This window comes from Rhinolophus sinicus, chromosome X (genome assembly GCF_036562045.2).
Source record: "Rhinolophus sinicus isolate RSC01 chromosome X, ASM3656204v1, whole genome shotgun sequence".
Taxonomy (NCBI): domain Eukaryota; kingdom Metazoa; phylum Chordata; class Mammalia; order Chiroptera; family Rhinolophidae; genus Rhinolophus; species Rhinolophus sinicus.
The window spans coordinates 36408858-36432438 of record NC_133768.1 but is presented as its reverse complement, the minus strand read 5'-3'; the positions used below and the strand labels follow the sequence as shown (position 1 = coordinate 36432438).

At 38.6% G+C, this 23581-nt stretch overlaps 1 protein-coding gene across 1 annotated transcript in view; it reads left to right on the top strand.

Annotated features, from left to right (window-relative positions):
• EFHC2 (EF-hand domain containing 2) overlaps nucleotides 1-23581 on the top strand; it is a 269975-nt gene that overhangs the window by 46764 nt on the left and 199630 nt on the right. The window contains 1 exon segment of the mRNA XM_074323645.1: nucleotides 5863-6051. Within this exon segment, the coding sequence (XP_074179746.1) occupies nucleotides 5863-6051 (189 nt within the window).

Genomic DNA, 23581 nt, shown 5'->3' with positions numbered 1-23581 from the left:
CAGCACAGTACCGTTTAGGTCCATCCATGTTGTCACAGTTGGCAAGATTTCATTCTTTTTTACAGCCGAGTAATATTCTATTGAATCTATGTATCACTTCTTTATCCATTCATCCATTCAAGGACTCCCAGGTTGCCTTCATATCTTGGCTTATGTAAATAATGTTGCAGTGAACATATAGATGAGCACGTCCCCTTGAAGTAGCATTTTCAGTTTGTTTAGATAAATACCCAGAAGTGGAATTACTAGGTCCTTTTCAGTCTCTTCTTATAGTGTTTGTTTTAAAGTCTATTTTGTTTGCTATAAGTATTATTACTCCAACTTTCATTTGCATGTTTGTTCCCATTTTCATTAAATATCTTTTTCCATCCCTTTATTTTCAATCTGTGCATCTTTCTATCTGAAGTGAGTCTTTTGTATGCAGCATATGTAAGGGTCTTGTTCTCTTATCCATTGAGCCCCTCTATCTTTTGACTGGATTATTTAATCCATTTACATTGAAAGTAATTGTTAGGTAGGTAGTTATTGCCATTTTATTGTTCTTTTTTTTTTTTTCATCTTAAAGACATCCCTCTAACGTTCCTTATAATAGTGGTTTGATGGTGATGAACACCTTTAGGTTTTTCTTGTCTGGGAAGCTCTTTATCTGTCCTTTGATTCTAAATGATAGTTTTGCTAGGTAGAGGAATCTTGCTTCTAGGTCCTTGCTTTTGATAATTTTGAATATTTCGTGCCAATCCCTTATGGCTTGCAAAGTTTCTGTTGAGAAATCAGCTGATAGTCTTATGGGAGCTCCCTTGTAGGTAACTAACTGCTTTTCTCTTGCTGCTTTTAAGATTCTTTCTTTGTCTTTAACCTTTGCCATTTTAATTATGATGTGTCTTTGTATTGGCCTCTTTGGGTTCATCTTGTTTAGTACTCTGCACTTTCTGGGCTTGTATATCTATTTCCTTCACCAGGTTAGGGAAGCTTTCTGTCATTATTTCTTCAAATAGGTTTTCAATTCCTTACTTTCTCGTACCATTATGATGTGAATGTTGGTATGCTTGTGGTTGTCCCAGAGGGCCCTTAAAGTTTACTCAATTTTTTGGATTCTTTTTCTTTTAGTTGTTCTGATTGGGTGTTTTTGGCTACCATATCTTGTAAATTGCTGATTTGATCTTCTGCTTCATGTAATTTGTTGATTTCCTGTAATGTATTCTTCATTTCCATTATTGGATTCATTTTTTGTGCCTGGTTCTTTTTTATGTTTCCTATCTCTTTGTTGAAGTTCTCCCTGAGATCATTGAGAGTCCTTATAACCAGTATTTGTAACTCCATCTGGTAGATTGCTTGTCTTCATTTTGTTTAATTCTTTTTCTGGAGCTTTATTCTGTTCTTTTATTTGGGACATGTTTCTTAGTCTCCCCATTTTGGCTGCCTTCCTATGTTTGTTTCTATGTATTAAGTAGGGCTGCTACTGTGTTTCCCCGAAAATAAGACCTAGCTGGACAGTCAGCTCTAATGTGTCTTTTGGAGCAAAAATTAATATAAAACCCAGTCTTATTTTACTATAATATAGTACTGGGTCTTATATAATATAATAATATAATACAATATAACATAATATAATATAATATATTAATATAATATGAGACTCGGTCTTATTTTACTATAGGAATGGGTCTAATATAATATGATATAATGTAATACTGGGTCTTATATTAACTTTTACTCCAAAAGACGCATTAGAGCTGATTGTCCGGCTAGGTCTTATTTTCGGGGAAATACAGTATGTCTTCTGGTCTTAGTAGAGTGGCCTTATGAAGTAGGTGTGCTGTGGGGGCTCAGTGGCACACTCCAGGTGTGTCCATTGTATGAGTTGTGTGTGCCTTCCTTTTATAGTTTCGCCTTGGTTGATAATTGCACATCAGTGTGAGGGACTGACCCTCAGGCTCACTGGTTGTGAGGAGTGACTACAGTGGAGGAGTTGTGGTACAAGGGCTGGCCCTACAGAGCAGGATCTGCCTCAGCAGGACTCTGGTACCTGCCCATTCTGTCCCTTGGTTGTGTTGTCCTTGGAGGCAGCTGGGTGATGCTCCATCTCATTTAGAAGCTGGCCACAGGCGGCGCCATCCCCAGGGATACCTGGGAGGGTACCTGCTACACGTCAAGTTCAGCTGCAGTGAGTGCCCCTCTGGGGCCACCAGGCAGGAGCCATAAAGAAATCTGCAGATGGCTACCACCCGTGCTGTGCTTGGAAGCGCCTTGAGAGGCTAAGCCTCAAACCAAGGCCGGCTCCTGCTAGTGCTGGGCTTTCGGCTGCTCAGCCAGAGATACAGGGCATGCTCAAGTCAGCTGCTGCTTGTCTGGGTTCTGAGAGCCTTTGAGAGACCATAGGAAAGTCTGCAGCATGAGCCAAGGCAGGCCGTTTGTTACGAAAAAGCCGCTGGAAGTGGCTTGGGTGTGCCTGAAATTTGGGCAGGGTGGGGTCTCAAAGAACCAGGGCATGACCAGGGCATGACGAATGAATGGCATTAGCCAGTTTGATGAAGACTCAGATATGGTGGCCACCTGTGTCTGCACGCAGGGAATGGGGAGGGCTCAAAAAAGAAACAGTGGCCTCCCTCAGCTCCTCCATCCAGGAGAAAGTTGCCCCTCCAGCCCCTGTCCTAAAGCCAGACAACTCAGTCCCCCCCCACCCCATATGTCCCTGCCACCTCTCCAGCTGCTGCCCAGCGCTGGAGCTCTGAGCCAGTGATTCTGTCGGTGAGTAAGTCTGTGTGTGGTCCTTTTAAGAGGAGCCGCCCTCTGTATCATTCGGTCATAATCTCCACTGGTTTTCACAGACAGAAATTATGGGGACTTCTCTCCCCAGCACTGGAATCCTGGGCTGGGGAGGGGCTGGGACCCTTCACTCCTCCAAGAGATATCACCAAGTGTGTGTGCAGGTGGCGGCATTGGGGGGCTGGTAGAAGTGTTGGCAATGGATTCTGTAAGGGACAGAGCCAGGCTGCAGCTCACCATCCTAACCACTGCCTGTAGCTTTCCTCCCGTAGCCGTCAAGCTGGGCGGTTTATCTGCTCAGTGCGGCTGTTGTGGCCTGGCTCCCTAGGGCAGGGCTGCTCAGGCCCTTCCCCATTCTTCCTGGCTGCCTTCACTTTAAGAGGAAATGAGGCCTTTTCTTTTTACTATTGGGTATTTTAATTTTTATTTTTATTGAGGTGTAATTGACATATAACATTACATTAGGTACAGGTGTACAATGTAATGATTTTATATATATATGTTATATATATTATCTATATCTATATCTATATCTATATCTATATCTATATCTATATCTATATCTATATATCTATATATCTATATATATAGATATGATCACCACAATAAATCTAGTTAACATCCGTCACCATACATAGTTAAAAAATTTTTCCTTGTGATGAGAACTTTTAATATTTACTCTCTTAGCAACTTTCAAATATATAATACACTATTATTAACTATAGTTACCATGCTGTAAATAACATCTCATGACTTATTTATTTTATAACTGGAAATTTTTTATAACTTTACTCCTTTTGCCCACCACCCCCAACCCTTCACTTCTGGTAACCACCAATCTTGTCTCTGTATCTATGAGCTCAGGTTTTTTTTGTTTTGTTTTGTTTTTTTCCAGGTTCCACTTATAAATGAGATCATATGATATTTGTCTTTCTCTGTCTGACTTATTTCACCTAGCATAATGCCCTCAAGGTCCGTTCATGTTTTCACACGTTGCAAGATTTCATTCTGTTTTATGGCTGAATAATATTCCATTATATATACCACATTTTTCTTTGTGCATTCATCCATTGGTGGGCACTTAGGTTGTTTCCATGTTTCGGCTATTGTAAATAATGGTGCAGTGAACACAGGGGATGCATATATCTTTTCAAATTAGTGTTTTCATTTTCAGATAAATACCCACAAGTGGAATTACTGGGTCAAATGGCAGCTCTAATTTTAGTTTTTTGAGGAGCCTCCATACTGTTTTCCATACTGGCTGCACCAATTTACATTCCCATCAACAGTGCACAGGGTTCCCTTTTCTCCACAACCTCACCAACACTTGTTATTTTTTGATAATAGCCATTCTAACTGGTGTGAGGTAGTATCTCATTGTGGTTTTGATTTGCATTTCCATGATGATTAGTGATGTTGAACATCTTTTCGGATGTCTGTTGTTCATCTGTATGTCTTCTTTGGAAAAACGTCTGCTCAGATCCTCTGCCCATTTTTTTTATTATTTTATTTTATTTTATTAAATTTATTGGGGTGACAATTGTTAGTAAAATTACATGGATTTCAGGTGTACAATTCAGTATTACATCATCTATAAATCCCATTGTGTGTTCCCATTTTTAAATAGAATTCCTTTTTACTATTAAGTTGTATGAGTTCTTTGTACATTTTAGAGATTAGCTCCTTATCAGATAAATGACTTGCAAATATTTTCTCTCATTCAGTAGGTTGTCTTGAAACAAGAAAAGACAAAGAAACAATGGTCCTTTTGAAGTTCCTCTCAGACTTCCTTGCCAGTGCATCATGCTTTGCAAGAGGCTACAGCCCTGGCTGTATATAATCCTGGCAAGGATTCAAGTTCAAGTAGCAAATTCAGGATAATGGTTTCTTCTAGAGAGGGAGACAAAGGCATGAACTCTGAAAGGGGCTTCAGTTGTACCTGAAATGTTTTATTTTTTATACATGGCTGTAGGGTACACAGTTGTTCATTATGATAAGATATATGATATTTATTGTATAATACATTATTATGGATATTGTCTGGAATTTGCTACTTATAATTTCCATGTTTATATTATCCATAAATAACACTATTTTAAAAAATATTTTCAGGCTTTATATATGTGGAATGAGGAAATTTTATGTGCCCTTTTAGAACCTATTGTTTTTGCTTCACATTTTTTTGAGATTTATCCATATCGATACATGTAATTTTAGACCTTTGTATTAATATTCCATTTTATATAAAGCAAACACAATTGAGTTATCTTTTCTGCTATTGATGGATATTTAGATTGTTTCTGACTTTTCACTCATTCAAACACTGCTGTAACAAATCATCTGATATATAGCTCCTCCTGCGCAACACAAAATATATTTTGGGGTGGACTTGCTAGGCCGTAGGGTACATATACCTTTCACTTTGCTAGGCCTTGTCATCTTTCTCCGCAGAGGGAATCTTCTGCTTTACTTTCTTACTAGCAGTGCATGCGAATTGATGTTGGCCCACAACTTTGCCAGCCTTTGGTAGCATTATCTGGACTTTCCTTTCTATGCCCAGATCCCCAGAAAAGATGGGAGGGAAATGAGGAAGAGGGAGGGCAAGGTTCTATAATTAGGAGGAGAATGTCAGCTCTGAGGAATTTCCTGTTACGTTTATTTTAATGAGGAAAAGATTTTATTCTCTATTTGGTGAAAATAATGTTTAGACTTCTGTGGGGAAACAAACATTTTTACTCTGAAGTACAGGAATTTTTTTTTCCCGTTTGCATTCTTGGCAAATAAGGAGAATAGACTAGTTAGCAAGCTAATGTTCTAAGTGTTCACTTGCGGCAATAGTTATTTTTAAATATTTTAAGTAGCATGGAACATTAGGTTTATTATTATTGCTTTTCAAAGTTTTGAATTTGTTAAAATGAATTGAATTTAAAATGTGACACAACTTTATGGATAAAGATTGATCATAATTATTTGCCACTCTAATATGTATTCTGTAATGGGAAAAATAAATGATGGTCAATGTGTTTATCTTTTGAAACAAGTAAGTAAAGTCATAAATGGTAACTTTGGCCATTTTATGTTGTCTCGTGTTCACAGGTGGAAAGGAAGAAGTTTCACAAATCTCAAAATTGGGGCTTTTGCAACAATGTTAGCATGCTGGTGAGTGAAAGTAAACCAGGAACAGGTGGAAAACTGCTTGTCCAGCAAAAGATGAAGCCTAAATACAGTGTATTTGCTAAAGAAGTGGGAAGTGACACACCATCCTGGGTAGCTTTTGATAAACAGGTAAGTCACATGACATTGGGAAAAATGCAATCTTAAAATGTTACATGTACTAATTAAGTATATTTGAGAAAATAAGAGTCCTCAATGTAAATGTTAAGGCTAGTCCTTCTGAAAAGACACATTCAAGAACAAAAGTACCCTAAACAAAGAAAAGTTATCCCTGCTCCTGTTTCTGACCAGGTGCTTCGGTTTAAAGATGCCAAATGTTCACCTTTGTTGGCTAATGCTTATCAACCTTTCTCTCATCTCCTCTCCTGGACAGGATAAGCTTCCCTTCTCTGGACACTAAGAGTCTGGTCAGGCTGATCAGAGGACCAAAGGGTGACATGGCAAGAATTGTAGAAGTGAAGGAAAGAGGTGCTATTATTTGACAAGAGTCTGAACTTTAGTGTGCATGTTTGTACACATAACATACACATATACTGGCATACTGACAGCTGACAAAGGCAATCCATTTGAATATCTTAAAAAGAGACTAAGGTCAAAGGGGAAAAAAAATCCCAAGGTGACCAGTTATTTCCCATAAGGCAGCTGTATGGGTATGCTGTGTTTTATGACAATCCTGTATCACCACCCCATGTTCTGTTATCCAAAAAAGAGCCTGTTATTACATTATTTAGGTCCTATAATTAAAAAATAATTTAGGACTAGATAAAGAACTCAAACCTAGTATGCTGTTTACCAGGTGTTTTTTAGCAGCCTTAACATAGATTTGTTGGCTATACTTTGATTCCAATGAAAATGTCTTCCAATTCAGTAGAGTGACATATCCCATGTCATCAGTGTTAGGGTCCATCAATTAGAAGACATTTTTTTTTGAAGCCCAGTTCTGATACTTAACGGCAATCTAACTGACTACAGGGAAGCTTCTTTCCCGGGAAGCCATCTCTACATTGAACATGGACCAACATTTCTCCTTTTTTTATTTATTATTATTTTCATTACCTGGCTCAGTGCTGGACCCAGAGTTCAGAAACAATTTCTGGGCTAACTTACTTGAATGGATCACACATGGTTTCCTGGTAATATCAATCTTATAGGTGTTTGCACATCATCATTCTAGAATATTTAATTTGCAAGGGCCAAAGAAAAGATTGTACTTTTACTTCTGTCAAAATGAGGGTTATTTAAAAGAGCTGAGTAGAGTGACCATGACTGTCCAACTTTCATGACCCAATCTTCTTAAAGGCCATCATTGTCATTGATAGACTTTTATTGTCACTTGGAATTATTAGAAAAGCAAACTTTTACTCATTTAGAGAAAGCATCAGCTTTCAAAGAATGATAATGATTTTAAAACTCTCAGGTTCCCAAATGGCTTTTAAGATCCAAATTGCATGACCCAATAGGGCAAATGCTTTGAACTAGAATGGAGAGATAAACTTTATGGTTGTTTAAAAAAATATGAGGGTTATTTACAATAGTTGAAACTAATCCACTACTGAATAACTAATGTTGTAGACCACAATATATTAAACTTCTTTTGCATTTAAAGCTGAAAATTCCTTTTCATGTTTTTCTCAATATGTGCCTTTCAAGCCTATTTTGTAGCCCTTTAATTACTTATAAAATTATGTAGACTATTTCATGAAGTTGGAATAATTTTAACTTCCAACTACTTGAGAAAATGAAGAGCTGGCTCATTTGAGGCCTAACAAATGCAACATAATTCTTTCAGTTATTTTGTTGGTCAACTTCAATTAAATATTCATTGAGCTTTAAATGAGACACTAAGACTATGAAATATTTACATGCTCTGATGAGATTGTGAAATACAAACTGGATCCTGGTTAATACCCATAGCAAATTATAAAGCACTTTCTAGATTCGTGGTTCAACAAAACAAGTCGATACCTGTTAATCATTTTTCTTAAAAATGAGACATTTTCAACTCGTTGCCAGTTTTTCCAATAGCTTTTAGTCATAGCTGTATATAACCATATATATGTATGTGTGTGTGTGTGTGTGTGTGTGTGTGTGTGTATATATATATATATATATATATATTTACATTCTCAAACAAAAAAGTAGGAATAAAGGCAGTTCCTTGGAAAATATCAAAATTAATATTTGTAGTAGATGCTCTTGGTGCCTACCCATATCCACATTAAGGGTGGCCCCCTGCCCCCGCTGCAACAAATGCTTTGGCAAACTGTTCACATCTGTAACCCACTATGGAGTGTTGCTCTTGGCCAATGGACATTGCATCACCCAGAGAAGCCTGGGAGGTTACCCTGGTCCCTTCATCACAAGGGGTTGATTGATTTGACAAGGGTAAAAAGCTTAGCTTCTTCAAGGCAGGCACCTTTGTATTCTGATATAGACTCATAGCTCCTTGTACAACCAGCCAAGGCAAAACTTCATGTGAGAATGCATTCTTGCTTGGCTCATTTCCCTTCCCTTGGCTGCTCCCCTCACTCCCTTCCAGGTTTCTCTCATGAGTATGCCCAACAAACTACATTTAAATCTAAATTTAACATCTAAATCCCTGTTTCAGGCTCTGCTTTTGTGGAGCCCAGACTAAGACAACATTCCAGTTTTTATCTATAATTCTAAAAGTGACCCTCAAAATGCTCTGCTCAGGCCAACCATCAAATTACAAGCAGAGAAGATACTATTTGCAGTCACCAAGAAGAGCCAGCATTTATTATCCTATGTGGCCCTCATGGCAGATATTTCTAGCTGTTCATCTTTTATTCTCCCTTCCCTTCATTCTCACAGAGAGAACACCAGTTTTATTCAGGCTGGAGATGTGACCACTTAAAAATATTTACATCCCCAGGCTCCTTGCAGCTAGGGCTGGCTACATGACTCACTTCTGTCCAATAACATATGAGTTAAGGTCTATTGGGTGTGGTTCCTAAGAAAGTTATTTTTCTCATTAAAAGAGTTAGGCTCAGTTGGCATGTTTTTCCTGCCCTTTGCTCTACCTTTGTTTTCCTGCCTGGAACTAAGACAATTCTTCAGGGCACAGCAGCCACCTTGTAAGTGCAGCAAAAATAAAGGGGACCTAGAGCCCTACTGATATTATGGAGTCATTGTTATCAGGCCTGGGTTGTCTCTTTCTGAACTCCTTGTTATATGAGGAAAAATCAGTCCCTATTTCAGACGTTCTTAATCCAAGGAGACCTTTGGAATTGTATGGAGGTATTTTGGATTGTCACAATGACTGGGAGCAGTGGACTAGAGGGAAGTGAGTGAAGCACTTACGTTGGGTGCAAAATTTAAGGGGCACCCCAAAACTCAGTAGTCAAGGTATGTAATATTTTAATGCAATATCTTTAAAAATCAAAATTTATGCAAAAATTCTTGCCAACATTTCAAATAAAGATAGGGTCAGTACTGCCATGCTGAGCCATATTGGAGCCTGAGCCAATGTCATGCAGGGTGTCAGGCGGGGTCTCAGCTCCCACTCCCCACATAAGAACGCAGGATATGGTGAGGCCAAAAAGGAACACCCGCGGAGCCATAGGTAGGGGAGTCATACCACTATATTCTAGCTGGCGACTGGGTTGGAGATACAGGAAGCAGGAGCCACACGAAACGCAACCTGCCGTCCGCTTCTCTGACAACCAAACCCACTTGCTAGCTGCAATCTGCCGTGCTAACTGCAATCCGCTCTTGCTAGCTCAGCCACCATCTTCTTGCTAGCCCCCATTTTCTGCTAGCGTGGCCACGGAAGTTATATTAGTGGCCAATGGCTCAATGGTTACAGCTGATGGCCAACTAGCCACAGCTGATGGCCATCCAGTCACAGTTGATGGCCATTTACTACCTGAGTGAGCTCCTTTCCACGTGAGGGCAAGAGCCTGGAAACTGCACTCCTGGCTCTGTCCCCACAACCAAAAAGGAAAAATCAGTAATACTGAGTCTATCATTGTCGTGTGGGAGACCCTGCTCGCTGTGCCATTTGTCGTGCGGGGCAGCCTGCGGGGTCTCTGGTCCCGCTCCCCACATAAGAACGCAGGATATGGTGAAGCCGAAAAGGAACACCCACGGAGCCATAGGTAGGGGAGTCATACCACTATGGTCTCACTGGAGGCTGGGCCCACCGGACGCGCGACCTGCCGTCCGCCTTTCCGCCAACCAACCGACCGACGACTCCTCCACTCTCCTCGTCTCTCTTCCGCTCTCCTCGGCTCTCCTCTTCCACTCTCTTCGGCTCTGCTCTGCTCTGCTTGGCTCCTCGGTAATCCTCGGCAATCCTTCGTAGCCACAGCAGTTATACCAGCGGCCAATCGGCTAACCGGCCACAGCCGACGGCCATCTACCACCCGAGCCAGCACCCTTCCATGTGAGGCCGAGAGCCTATAAACTACTCTCTGGGGCTCTGTCCCCACAATCGTTATTTAACATTTTGACATTTTGATATTTTATTCATGGATTTTTGCATTAATTTTGATGTTTTAAATTGCCTTGCCCTGGGGCCAGCCCTAACCAGAAGGTACTGCTGCTATTGAGTAGCTGGAGGCCAACCATGTATTTTACATTCTGCATGTAGGGATGGAGTCCCAGAGAGCAGTTTCCAGGCTCTCTACCTCACGTGGAAAGGTGCTGGCTTGGGTAGTTAATAGCCATCAGCTGTGATCAGATGGCCATCAGCTGTAACTAGTTGGCCATCAGCTGTAACCAGTTAGCCATTAGCCACTAATATCACTGCCGTGGCTATGCTAGCAAGCGCGGATTGTGGCTAGCAAGTGTGGTTAGCGAGCAGATTGTGGATTGCGGATTGTGTGGATCCTACTACCTGTGTCTCGCCCGGCCACCAGCGAGACTGGGGTGCAGGAAGACCCCTTGTTGGGTGTGGGGCCAGAGTCCCAGAGAGCAGTTTCCAGGCTCTTGGCCTCACGTGGAAAGGTGCTGGCTGGGGTTGTAGATGGCCATTAGCTGTGACTAGTTGGCCATCAGCTGTTACCAGTTAGCCATTAGCCACTGATATAACTGCCGTGGCTGAGCTAGCAAGCCTGGATTGCAGATTGCAGATGGTGTGGATCAGACTTCCTTTGTCTCTCCCGGCCGCCAGCAAGAATATAGTGGTATTAACCCCTTATCTGTGGCTCCGTTCTTGTTCCTTTTTGGCCTCACCATATCCTGTGTTCTTGTGAGGGGAGTGGGAGCTGAGTTCCTGTATTACACTGCAGTAGGGGAAAGGCAATCCCTCATTGGAAAGAATGTTCTACCTAAAATGCCAATACTGCTCCCATTGAGAAACACAGTCCTACCTGCTTAAAAACTCTGGCATTGGGAGGATTTATGCAAATAGCGAAACATAATTTTGCCTGATACTACACCTACCCCCAAATAACCACCAAAGACTAGTTAATTTACTGAGTTCCTTTAAATATGAGCAAGCACATATTCACTCACACCAATTAGTTCTAGTCAGCATCCCAGCACCTCCATGAGGAAGAAGCAAATGTGGATGATTGCTCTCACTCTATGTGAGGAATCGTTTACAAGAAGTGGGGCAGGGGCCACGGTTGAAGGTACTGTAATTGTCATGTAATGTTAACCTTTAAAATTAAATGGCCAGTTATTTTACCAGTAAAAATGAGTTTATTCAGGCACGGTGGAGGAATTAAAACTTGGGGCATGTAAACTATGGCAAATCATAGGCAAGTCTAGAGAACAAAGGAGGGGAGTGTTACTTTATAGAGAAAAGGAGGACGTTGAGGGGTCGTTATGAGTGAAAGTCCATTGGAGGAGAATGAGAATTCAGGGTGGTGATGACTTCTCATTGGCTGAGTTGTGGCGTTTCCCATTGGCTGGGTGGTTGCTGGTCAAGGAGAAAATCTTCCTTACTACTGTTACTGAAAGACTAGGGTTTGGCTGCTTGCCTCACAAAAGCTAAAGTTGGAGACACAAGGGTTGGTGGAAAGAAAAGGAGGTTTATTTAAAATGCCAGCATTCTGGGAAGATGGTTGACTCTTGTCTCAAAGGCCATCTTCCCCGTTCCTAGAACAGCCAGAAGGTTTCACAGGCACATAAGAAGAGGCAGAATAAAGGAAAGGGGGTGTTAGTCAGGTGATACCTGGGTGCTGACATCCGGAAAAATGCATCCTAGTGTTCTGTTCATTCCGAGATAATGTTATCTGGGACCTGGAAAATTGCAAGGGAGTTGCAGCCTGGTTATCGGCGTCTAGAGGTCTAAGGGCTGAAACAGTTTCTTTTAAGCCTGTGTTGTGGTGATTAACCAGATTAACAAGCTGTGTCTATAACCTTGGGAAAACAGAGCAATTGAATCAGGGAGGAGGGGAAGGAAACAAAGAAAAGAAGACAACTAAATAAATTAGATTGTTAAATCTTGCAAAATATACTGTCACCTTTACACTCCTGCTGAAGTAAAGTATAATCTTGGGAAAACAGAGCAACTGAATCAGAGAGGGGGGTAAGGAAACAAAGAAAAGAAGAAAAAAGAAAAGAAACTCGATTGTTAAATCTTGCAAAATATACTGTCACCCCTATACTCCTACTGGAGTAGTAAAATAAGCCTCTTCCTGTTGGGGATTACAAGGTATGCTTCTTTGTGCTGGAGTCTGCAGATGGCAGTGGGTGGTAGTGTGTGAGAGCTCTCCCTTCAGGGCTTCCCAACTCTGATGATTTTAAATGAGGTTTCCTTTATTCATTTCCACTTGCCTCTCTGAGCTTCAGTTTTCTTGACTGTAATGTGGGGCTTGGCTAGCTGATCTCTAACGATGTTTTACCATGCCTAAGACTTTAGTCCTAGTCTGGGACATTGTGGAGACAGAGTCTCAGAGAGCAGTTTCCAGGCTCTTGGCCTCATGTGGAAAGGTGCTGGCTTGGGTAGTAGATGGCCGTCAGCTGTGACTGGTTGGCCTTCAGCTGTTACCGGTTAGTCATTAGCCACTGATATAACTGCTGTGGCTGAGCTAGCAAGCCTGGATTGCAGATTGTAGATGGTGCGGATCATGTGGATCCTACTTCCTGTGTCTCTCCCGGCCGCCAGCAAGAATATAGTGGTATGAACCCGCTATTCATTGCTCTGTTGTTCCTTTTTGGCCTCACCATATCCTGCATTCTTATTCGGGGAGCGGGAGCTGCGACCCCACATAACACCCTGCATGACAGACACTTAGTCTGCCACTAAAGGCAAATTCAGCTTGTTCATCTTAGAACAGAGCCCAGACCCTGGATCTCCTGGCCTGGGGCTCTTTCTAATTACACCAGGCACCTAGTGCTTCATTATTAATTGAAATTTGGCATTTAGTAGTTTATGATATGCTATTGTTGCTATCATATGTGATCTATCATTAGCTGCTATTATAGAAAGTCAGACTAGTTAGACATTTTCAAATGACTGAATGTTTTTATGTGACTTTTATCTGGATGTTAAGTACCATTTACATCGACTCTACAATTATGCTCTCATTTCATTTCATCTGTCAATGGGTCCTAGTTAGCCTAATTTGTTTGCTATTTTGCAGATGACTCTATTATAGTAAGTGGCAGGATAAAGGTTGATCCTATGGGATATGCATGCATTTAAAAATGTATTATAATTTCATTTTTCCCATGTATTGTAAACATAATAATTATAATCAAAACAACTGACCACAGAACTAGAATTTTAATAACTTTGCATTCATTGACATTGGGTTTGTGCCAAGTTGATTATTTATATAGTACTGTGTGAATCTATGCTTTGAACAAAGTAAAAATAAATTTGTAAACTATAGTTTGATCTCTTAGGTCACCTTGATTTTTTTAAAATTGAACAAGTTGGTTTATTACTCATTGCAGTGAGGGAAGACACACACCCTGAGTAACCATGGGCTGTCTAAGTAAGCAGGTGTTAGAAAAGACTTATTATAGGATTTGGGCTTGTGTTAGGTAATTTTGGGGAGGGCTTAAGGAATTGGAGCCTTGCTCTGGATTGGTTGCTATCAAGAGGTGGGGGTGCTTCTATGATTGTGTATCTTAATAGATCTCACTTATAGTGAGAGCAGACTAGAGCGAGGCTACAACTGTAATTGAGAGAGAAGCAGCCATCACTCCTGTGAGCTAGGAGAGGGGCATGTTTGATATTTTGTGGCTTGGACAATGTTCATGTTTTGTCTGTGTTCAGATGTGGTTATGGAGTGGTCTTGTTTTTGTCTTGATCCATTGTGGTCACAGACTGGCCTTGTCTGAGATTGATACTCAACAGAAGAACACCAAGGCCTTGCTGTGGCTGCCAGCTCAGCTTGTAGCAGCACCAAGGCTAGCTGATAGTGCCAGGCTGGTTCCTGCATATCAAGGGCTGCTTTTCTCTTTCTCACCCAATACTAGCCAAAAATTTTAATTTACCTACAGGTGATCAAGGAGTAATCACAAGTACATTAGAATCTCATGATTAGCAAAGAACAATACACAAATACAGATTCTTGACATTTTGTTTAAAGCCAATTAGAAATGTTATAAAATATAATCAGACTATATAAAAATAAAATGCAATTAAAAATTTAAAAGTAACTGGAAGATGTGTCAGATATACCTTTAAACCATACCCAAAATTTCAAGTGAAAAATTTTCCGTAGGTTCATGTAATTTTGAGATTATCTGTATCATATTAGAATCATTTTATAAAAGACACCAATATGTATAATTATAACATAATGTAATTACAATACATTGCAGTTTAAATCCCATGTTTTACATCACAATTACATAAATTTTCAGCTATTTAGTTCCAAAGGAGAAATCAAAGCCTTGCCTGAAATCAAACATGTCATGCCCCAAATTCCCATCTATGCATTCTGCATTTATCACTAAGAATAAAACACAAAATTAAATTTGTGTTAAAGTGTTAAAGTTTCCAGTTTCATCATGCAATATGGGTTTCTCTAAATCTTTTGAAATTCAAAAGGCATTTAATAAAAAATTCCCAATTTGGAATGTTTTTTGAATAAAAAGAATGAGATGCATAAATGAGTCTCTTATTAAAGAAGAAAAAGTTCTTTCTTCCCTCTTTTCTAATAACTAGAGTTTAGTTGTTAGACAAAATTTTAAGACCCTCTCCTCAGGCCTAAACTTTTTATCAATAACTAGGCCTATGGCTTATTTTCATTAGCCCAAAGTTAAAATTGTCTTTTTGAGCTTAAACTTGAGTAGATAACACTACATACCCATTAGAATGGTTATTATTTAAAAAGACTGACAAGTACTAAGAACAACTGGAAGTTTCATAATTCCTGGTAGGAATGTAAAATGATACCACTGTTTTGGAAGACAATTTAGCAGTCTCTTAAATAGTTAAACACATAGTATCACAATCCAGTAATTCCACTCCTACATATCTAAGAAAAATTAAAACATGTTCACAGAAAAACTTGTATATGGTCATTATTCATAATTGCCCCAAACAGGAACACCCTAAATGTACATCAACTGATGAATGAACAAACAAAATGTGGTATAGCCATGCAGTGGAAACTATTCAGCAATGAAAAGAAACTACTGACGTATACAATATGAATGAAACTGAAAAACATACTAAGTGAAAGAAAGCAGACACAGAAGACTTCATATTATATGATTCCATCTATCTAAAATCCTAGAAAAGGCAAATACATCAGAGAAAGCAGATCAGTAGTTGCCTGGGCCTGGAGGTGAGAGAGGGAAATTTTGGGGGGTGATGGAAATGTTCTAAACTGGAGTGTGGTGATAATTACACAACTGTATAAATTTATGAAAAGTTGTTGAACTGTATACTTATAAGAGGTAAATTTTATGGTGTATAAATTATAGATTAATATATTAGTTTGCTAGGACTTCTATAACAAAATACCGTAGACTGGGTGCCTTAAACCACAGAAATTTATTTTCTCACTGTTGTGGAGGTTGGAAATCAAAGATCAAGGTGCTGATAGGATTGGTTTCTCTTAAGGCTTCTCTCCTTGTCTTGCAAATGGCCCCCTTCTTGCTGCCTCTTCACGTGGTTGTCTTCTGTGCACACCGATTTTTTTTTAATATAAAATCTTTGTCACGTGTAACATTGTAGTTCACAAATTAAGAACTAACAGTTGCTATTTGATTTGTTGACTGATAGTTTAAGCTAATTTATATTTTGTTCTGAAATTTTAATGTTTATTTATGTACTCTCCCCTTCTAAATTCAGACCAGTTGCAAGTTTATTGACATTTAAAAATTTATTTACCTTTCTCAATTTTGTATTTGCAGTATTCTGCCCTATAATAAGCTCACTGTTTTGTAACACTGATGGTGAGTGATAGTACAAATACTGACTATATAATGTGTGTTCTTTTTTTAAAAAATATTTTTGAAATAATTTCAACTTAGAGGAAACCACAAGGATGGGCCAAGACAGTTCCTATGTACTCTTTCTGCAGCTTTCCCCAATGATAACATTTTATATAACCATAGTACGTTATCAAAACCAGGAAATTGACATTGTTATAATACTAAACTTGCAGGCTTTATTTTAATTTCACCAGTTTTTCATCTTCTCCTTAGTTTATAGTTCTTTAAATTTTATCACATGTATAGATAGATTTGTATAACAACTATCACAATCAGGATACAGAATAACTGTTCCTTTAAGATTTTATTGTTTGAGTCTTCATATTAATCAACTTTATTGAGGTAAACCTTATTTTAATTTTTGAGGTCTAATTTATATATGATAAAATGTGCCCATTTTAAGCATACTGTTCCATGAGTTCTGACAAATGTGTGCATCTGTGTAACCACCACCCCAGACACCATGTAGAATACTTCTACCACTCCAGAAAGTTCCCTCATGCCCCCTTTCATTCAGCCCTCTGCCATTGCTCTGACTTCCCTCATCATAGCCTGTTCTTGAACTTCATATAAGTGGAATCTTACAGTGTGTCCACTCAGGTATCTGGTTCTGTTTGGGATTTAAGATTTGAGTCACAGCTTTGATAATATATATGTATGTAAATAAAGTATAGCCAATTCATGTAATAATACACCATGGCTGATTTCAGGGTATTTGTATAATCTTTTTTTCATCCTCTGGATTCATATCCTTTATTTTTAAACATGCTGGTTTTATTTTTTTTAAATAAATTACTCTCCTAACCCCATTCAGAAGTTTTAAAAGATTTTAAGATGTTAGAATTGTCTATATCCTTCTATCTATTTTATTAATAATTATGCTCCTCCATTTAAATACCTGTTTTGACCATGAAATTCATTGTGCTGTTTAGTGTGGTGATAGTTCTTTTAATAAAGAGGATTCTCCAGGGACACATGTCATTATCATAAACCTTTTATCAGAGGTATAAATAGTTGAGAGAGCATGGTAATTTATTCTAGGACATAAGAAATGGGAGGTGACAGGGAGGGCATGAATGCCACATATTCAAAGGGAGGCAGAAATGCTTATCTTCATTCTTTTTTCGAAGTTGTCCCATTGCCTTTTCTTTCTCCCCATCTCTCAACCTCCTTATCCTTTTCCCTTCCATTCTTTTAATTTTTGTCTTCATTTCTTTTTCTCTTTTATTGGACTTAAGTCTCTTTGTCCTTTTTCTTTACTTCCATCCATTTTTATTCATCTTACATCCTGAGTGCCCTTTTTAACTTTCTTCCCTTTTCCTACTTTGTCTTCCTCTGCTTCAGGCCTTGCAATTGCTGACTTCTCCTGTTCTTCCTCTGTCTCTTAGTCTTGAGGACCCATTTCAGAAGTCACTTCCCCTGTGATGCTTCAGGTGGTTTACCCCTTCCCTCTCCTACTGAGCATTTTCAAACCCCTGTTAGAATAGCCCTATTACTTCTTCTCTGTGTCTTCCACTGAGCTAGAATGTAGTGGGTATTTTTGTGGCAGTTCAGGAAATAATTGTTAACTTATGGCCTCAAGCTAGGCAGCTTGAGTTCAAATCCAGATGTCACATTCTCTTACCTCGAGACCTTGGGTAAATTACCTCCTAAACCTTGACTTTTGTAAAACAAGGATCATACTATTACCTACTTTATAGATGTGTTGTCAGGAGTAAATGAGATAGAGTGTAAAAGCACTCAACACATTGCCTGATCCATTATAACTACTTAATGTTAGCCATTTTCATTAATCTTTGAATTCTCAGAGCCTAGCACAGTGCCTGACACATAGCAGGTGCTCAGCAATGTATCCTGAATGGATTTTTAAAAATATTGAGTCTTTCCAAATGGCTTTTAGATATATCTCCAATGCATTTAAAATTATTTGGAGGTACCATACCGTTTTGCAGTTATTTGCATAACATCAAGTAGTCTAATGTCCCTTACTTGAGGTGCATATAGTCTAATGTCCCTTAATTGTCCCGTACAATTCTTGTAGCTGGAGAGATTGACTTACTGTTGAACCTTTCACACAGAGCTTTGAACTTAGCAGGTGCTCTGGAACTGGGTTGGTCTGTATTAACTTTGGTTTTGATAAAAGCGGCTTTCCATATCAAGTATCTATTTTGTGATCTTAGCTCTTGATAAACTTGTGGGTAATATACTTTGAAACCAGTGGGATAATCCAATGTCCTGGGGAATCTAGTTTATTAGTAATTACTAGAATTAGAATAGATTCTATTGGAAGAGATCATAAAAGACATCGAAGCATCTTTCTTCTGACTCTTTTGGGTGGAATCCAGTCTTTTAATATACATAATATGTCAAAGTGATGGCGTGGAGAAGTATTTTTGCCTCAGTTCTCATATTATTCCTTCTGAATATATGTATAATATTTGGTAAATTTCATATATATATCAAATATTTTTCCTTTATATTTTCTATTGTAGGTGGTTTTTCTTTTGTATCTTTAATATTGAATATTTGAATATTCAGTTTATGAATCTCCACAATTAGCAATGTGATTTCTGGTGGGTGGGGGACCCCCTTCTTCTAGTGCTATTTTTCTAGGAAGTCTGATTTTTAAGCAGTGGGTTTGAACTTCTTTTCTTAGTAATATAAAGTGTTTTTCAATTGCCTTGCTCAATAGATTCTATAAGGATGTGAAAAGACTATTTTAGATGTGGTTTTGACAGTATATTTAAGCTTCCAGCTTTGTATCCTACACTGATTTATGTATTATTCAGTATTTTTATACATTTATTTTCTCTCCAAAGCTGTTTTATATACACACACACGTATAGTTTTAATCCTTTAAATAGTGCAGCACTGTCTTGTGGTTAGCAAGTGTTCATTTTCTAATTTTGGCTCAAAGGTTAACCAACAAACAGAGTTTAAGTGGTTTGTACCAGTTATAGGTTAGTGATAAAGCTAAAAAAAATATTCTAGCATTCTAGCCACATCTTTTCCCCCTTTTATGCATTATAAAATCAGGTCTTAAGAAGAAGTAAACAAGTAAAAATAAATGTGATGAATGCTTATACTGTCCATAGAGGTGCATTTCATCTTAAACTCTAGATTTAGTCATGAAAATTTGAACATAAATTACAGATTTATAATATTTTTGTAATACAAATTACTTTGGAAGTCCTCTTTTTATGATTTGTATTTTTTGTCATTTATTTTACTTGCCTTATTGACTATCTCTTATGTTCAACAAGCTAAATGAGATTCAGATTTGTATAACTTGAATTGTCTTAAAAGATATGCCTATTTAAACACAGTATCCATAGGAACATAAATTTATCAAAAAAGAAAAGTGAGAGAAAAAAATGAGAATTTGGAGTGAAATTATAGCTTAAGACTTGATATTTGGATGAAACTATCTTCATAATGCTAATTAAAATGACTGCAAAATTTTAAAATATGGAGAAACCATTTTATTTAGTGTTGAAGGCCAGGAGTTCCATCTTCATGCTGAAAACTTTGAAGAATTTCCACTAGATATAGTGCAGATGGGATCATATTGAATAAATATACCAAAAACAAAATTTCAATTTCACTTTCTAAGAAAGTGACAAGAATTGAGTTGGGGGTTAGGACAACTTGTAGAGGCTTCCACTTGGTTTACTTTCACAGCTATTAATGGGTTAAGTGTCTCTAGGAGGTCTAGGAATAGTCAGAGGGAAAAGCAGGCCCTCCATTAAAGCATCTCTGATGTGACAGGCAATGCACATGAAGGACTGGCTACACACACTCTGTTCCTGGAGTGGCGGCAGTCAGGTCAATTTATAAAATGTTTATATGGAAAAACTTGAAATTTTTCATGCAGGGGACTATCCATGGCCCCAGCTTCCTCCCTAGTTCTTTTAACATGCTGTATATGAATTTCTATCAACCAGCCTCCCACTGAGATGAGAGGAGGAATCAGAACATTAGAACAGACTGTGAAGGAAGGGAAAGACAACTTACCCACCCTATTGTGGGGAAAACACCAGTCTGGATAGACTGCTCTTTGTTTGAGAATGAATGAAGAAACCCAGCCTAGGGTTGCTAAAAAGACTCTGCAACATAAATGGAGAACATAGTATTTAAGAGGCAGAGGAAGAACAAATATTTATTTCAAAAGTATGTTTTCTATAGGAAAATATATGTTTCCTTTGTGCTTCCTACTGAGTGCAAGAAAGTAACAAAACAAAGTAAGCAGTTAAAGCAGACTTTGAATCGAAAGCTGGAAGGAGAAAATAGAATAAGAGAATACATTCAAAATATTGCTGAATGAGACTAGGCCAAAAGGCAAAGGGAGCTCACTTGAAGAAGGAAGAAATGCGAGGAAGCTAAAAAAAGAATGCATTATATGTAGTAAAGAAAAAAAATGAAACAAGAAAATGGGATGAGTAACAGAAAAACTCAAACTTGAGAATTCTCCCAAAATGCAGAGGAAAAGATTGTCATGGTCGCATGTGGGTTGTTGAAAGAATTCACAAAGCATGGGTAGAGAAGTCAAAACTTTATTTAAGAAGTGAGATATCGGCAGAGGAGTTGTTGGGGTTAGAGTCTAGAGTAGATAGACAGCTGCACCCTGATTCTGTTTAGCTGGAATTTTCTATTCTCCAACCAGGATGTAAATTGCTTTAGTCTGCTGGGGAATTTTCCATTGTGGTCAGCTTTGTCCGTTGGGGTGGAAGAAGGTGTGGTTAAACTTGTTATCACAACCTTTGCAGATTTATGTAAGCATAAGCTGGAGCCAAATGGCTGCCGCCTAGGTTCGTTCCTGTTTTCCCATACCTATCTTATCATTCTCCCATCTCTGATCGGCAATGAAAAATCTTAGGAAATTGGGATGAGGGTCCGTCTTCTGTAACTGCTTCAGAGCTGGGCAGGGGCGTAGAGCTGTCCCTACCTACAAGATTGCCGGTTAAAGATGGTGGAATGACCAGGCCTTGGAAACTTTGGGTGTCTCTCTAAAAATTGGACCAAGTTGGGGGCTTCAGACTGGGAGTTGGAGCTCTTATCTATGGTACTGAGGGTTGTTTCAGAGTTATTTGTGGGGATGGGTTGGAAGCCTTGCATGAGTGCCATCTGCAATTTAATGGACTTGATTCTGGAAGAGACAGATTTAACCAGGTTAAAGCAGCATGGCTCAAATAGAAGTAACCCAAGAATAAGGAGGGGAACCAGTAAAGGTGACAAAAGGGACCACAACTAGGATCTCCAAGAGTGAAAAGGGGATCCCAGGTAGGGTGTAAGTAAAGAAGAAAACAAGAGCTTTTAAGAGAAAGGTGATAAAAAGCAGCTCCAGGAGTCTGGGGTTAGTTATTAGTCCTTAGCAGTCTTGGGAGAGTGACTTGTTCCTCCGTTTGAAATGGAGCTTAAGGTGTTCACTTGGTTCACAGGAACAGAAGTGACAGTCTTCCTTCTGGGGGAGTCCTGCGGAGACTTAATGAAAAAGGTTTGATTAGAGGTAAGTGGACCCAGCTACTGACTCTCTGAAGCCCAAAAGTAGTTGGGATGATTGGGAAAACTACAAAGGGTCCCTTCCATTTAGGAGCTAACTGGTCTGTCAGGTACCCCTCCCCCTCAAGGCTTCTAACAGTACTTGGTCCCCTGGCTTTCCAGAACTACAATGTGTAGAGGGGTCCGCCTAGGGGAGGTGCCGGTCCCCTATATTTCCTAAGTGCCTGCTGAACCTCTCCCAAGTTAACAACATAGGAAATAACAGAATTGAGGTCAGAATCTAAAGCAACGGACAGCAATTAGAGCCAGGGCTTAGAGGTCTCCTGACAAAACTTTTTTTAGAGTTCTTTTTTTATTTATTTTTTACTTGCCTTTTAATATTTTTATGGTAGTGACTTTTATATTTAAGTATGTTTAGAATGTCCGTTCTCATCTTGAGGTCAGATATACTCACCTACATTTTGATTTAGTTTAGTTTTTTTTTAAATTTATTGGAGTGACATTTGTTAGTAAAATTACATTGATTTCAGGTGTACAATTCTGTATTACATCATCTATAAATCCCATTGTGTGTTCACCACCCAGAGTCAGTTCTCCTTCCATCACCATATATTTGATCCCCCTTACCCTCATCTCCCACCCCCACCCCCCTTACCTTTATAGTTCTTTTTAAGGTCTGATAGGCTTGTTTTACATTCTAAGGTATAGACCGATGGTAACGAACAGGCTGAGTATGAGCCCAAATCTGTGGGCTCTATTTATCCCCACGACGGAGTAGGAAATAGGTCCAGAGTGAGCTGTCAAGACAGAATAAATGACTCCCGTATCAATCAAGAAATTAATAGGGTCACCTGCAGTTCCTCCCCTGTGATGAGAATGGCCTTTATATCTTCAATAAAGTACAAAACATTTATTAACAGATCTCAATTATCTTTTAACATATGACAAGAAGCCAGAAATAGATGAACTCGGACCTATCTAATAACTAATATTTCAGCATTTTAGTTTGAAATACCTATTCTATAATTTTTATTATTTAACATAACTTAGCAAAACTAAATATTTGGTTACCAACAGAGACTGGGAAACCATGTCCAAGCATCTGTATCATATAGTTATTACTGAAAAGTTTCATCTAAAACTTTATTTTAGTTACTTCTTATCTCTATGAGATTTTAAAGTTAATTATTACCCAAGCTATTTTCTTTACAAATTTTGTAACAGAGATAACATGAATTTATTTTTGTAAACCCAGGTAAAACAAAAGACACCATATTTAATGTTAATAACCTTAAAAGACATGTCTATTTAACCGAAAGTCAAATCAGCCTTAGCAAATATATTCTTAGAGCACGTGATCCTGAAAAGTACTTGGGTCTCTTTTAATTATTTATTTCTAATTTATGTAAGTGCTTAATCTTTTTCTTTAAGCCAATCAAATATTATAATCTGGTTAATACCATCTGGAGGCAGAGACATTATATCACATATAAAACATAAACACAGGTATCAGAGATCATATATATAAACAGAACTACCAGCAATTGCAAAGAAGAAGAACTAAGATCTTTTAATTGTCCTCATTAGGACAGTTTCTTAGAGGCTGCAACAAAAGGGTGGAGGTCTGGCTTGAGAGACTAGCAGTTGTTTTCAAAAATGCCCCCCCCCCCATTTCTTCAGTTATCTCAAACTCAGGCAATAGTGGCTAGAGTTGGGAAAATCTTTTTTCGAGGAGAGAGGTCAAATTTTGTCCAATTCTTGAGAAGACAGC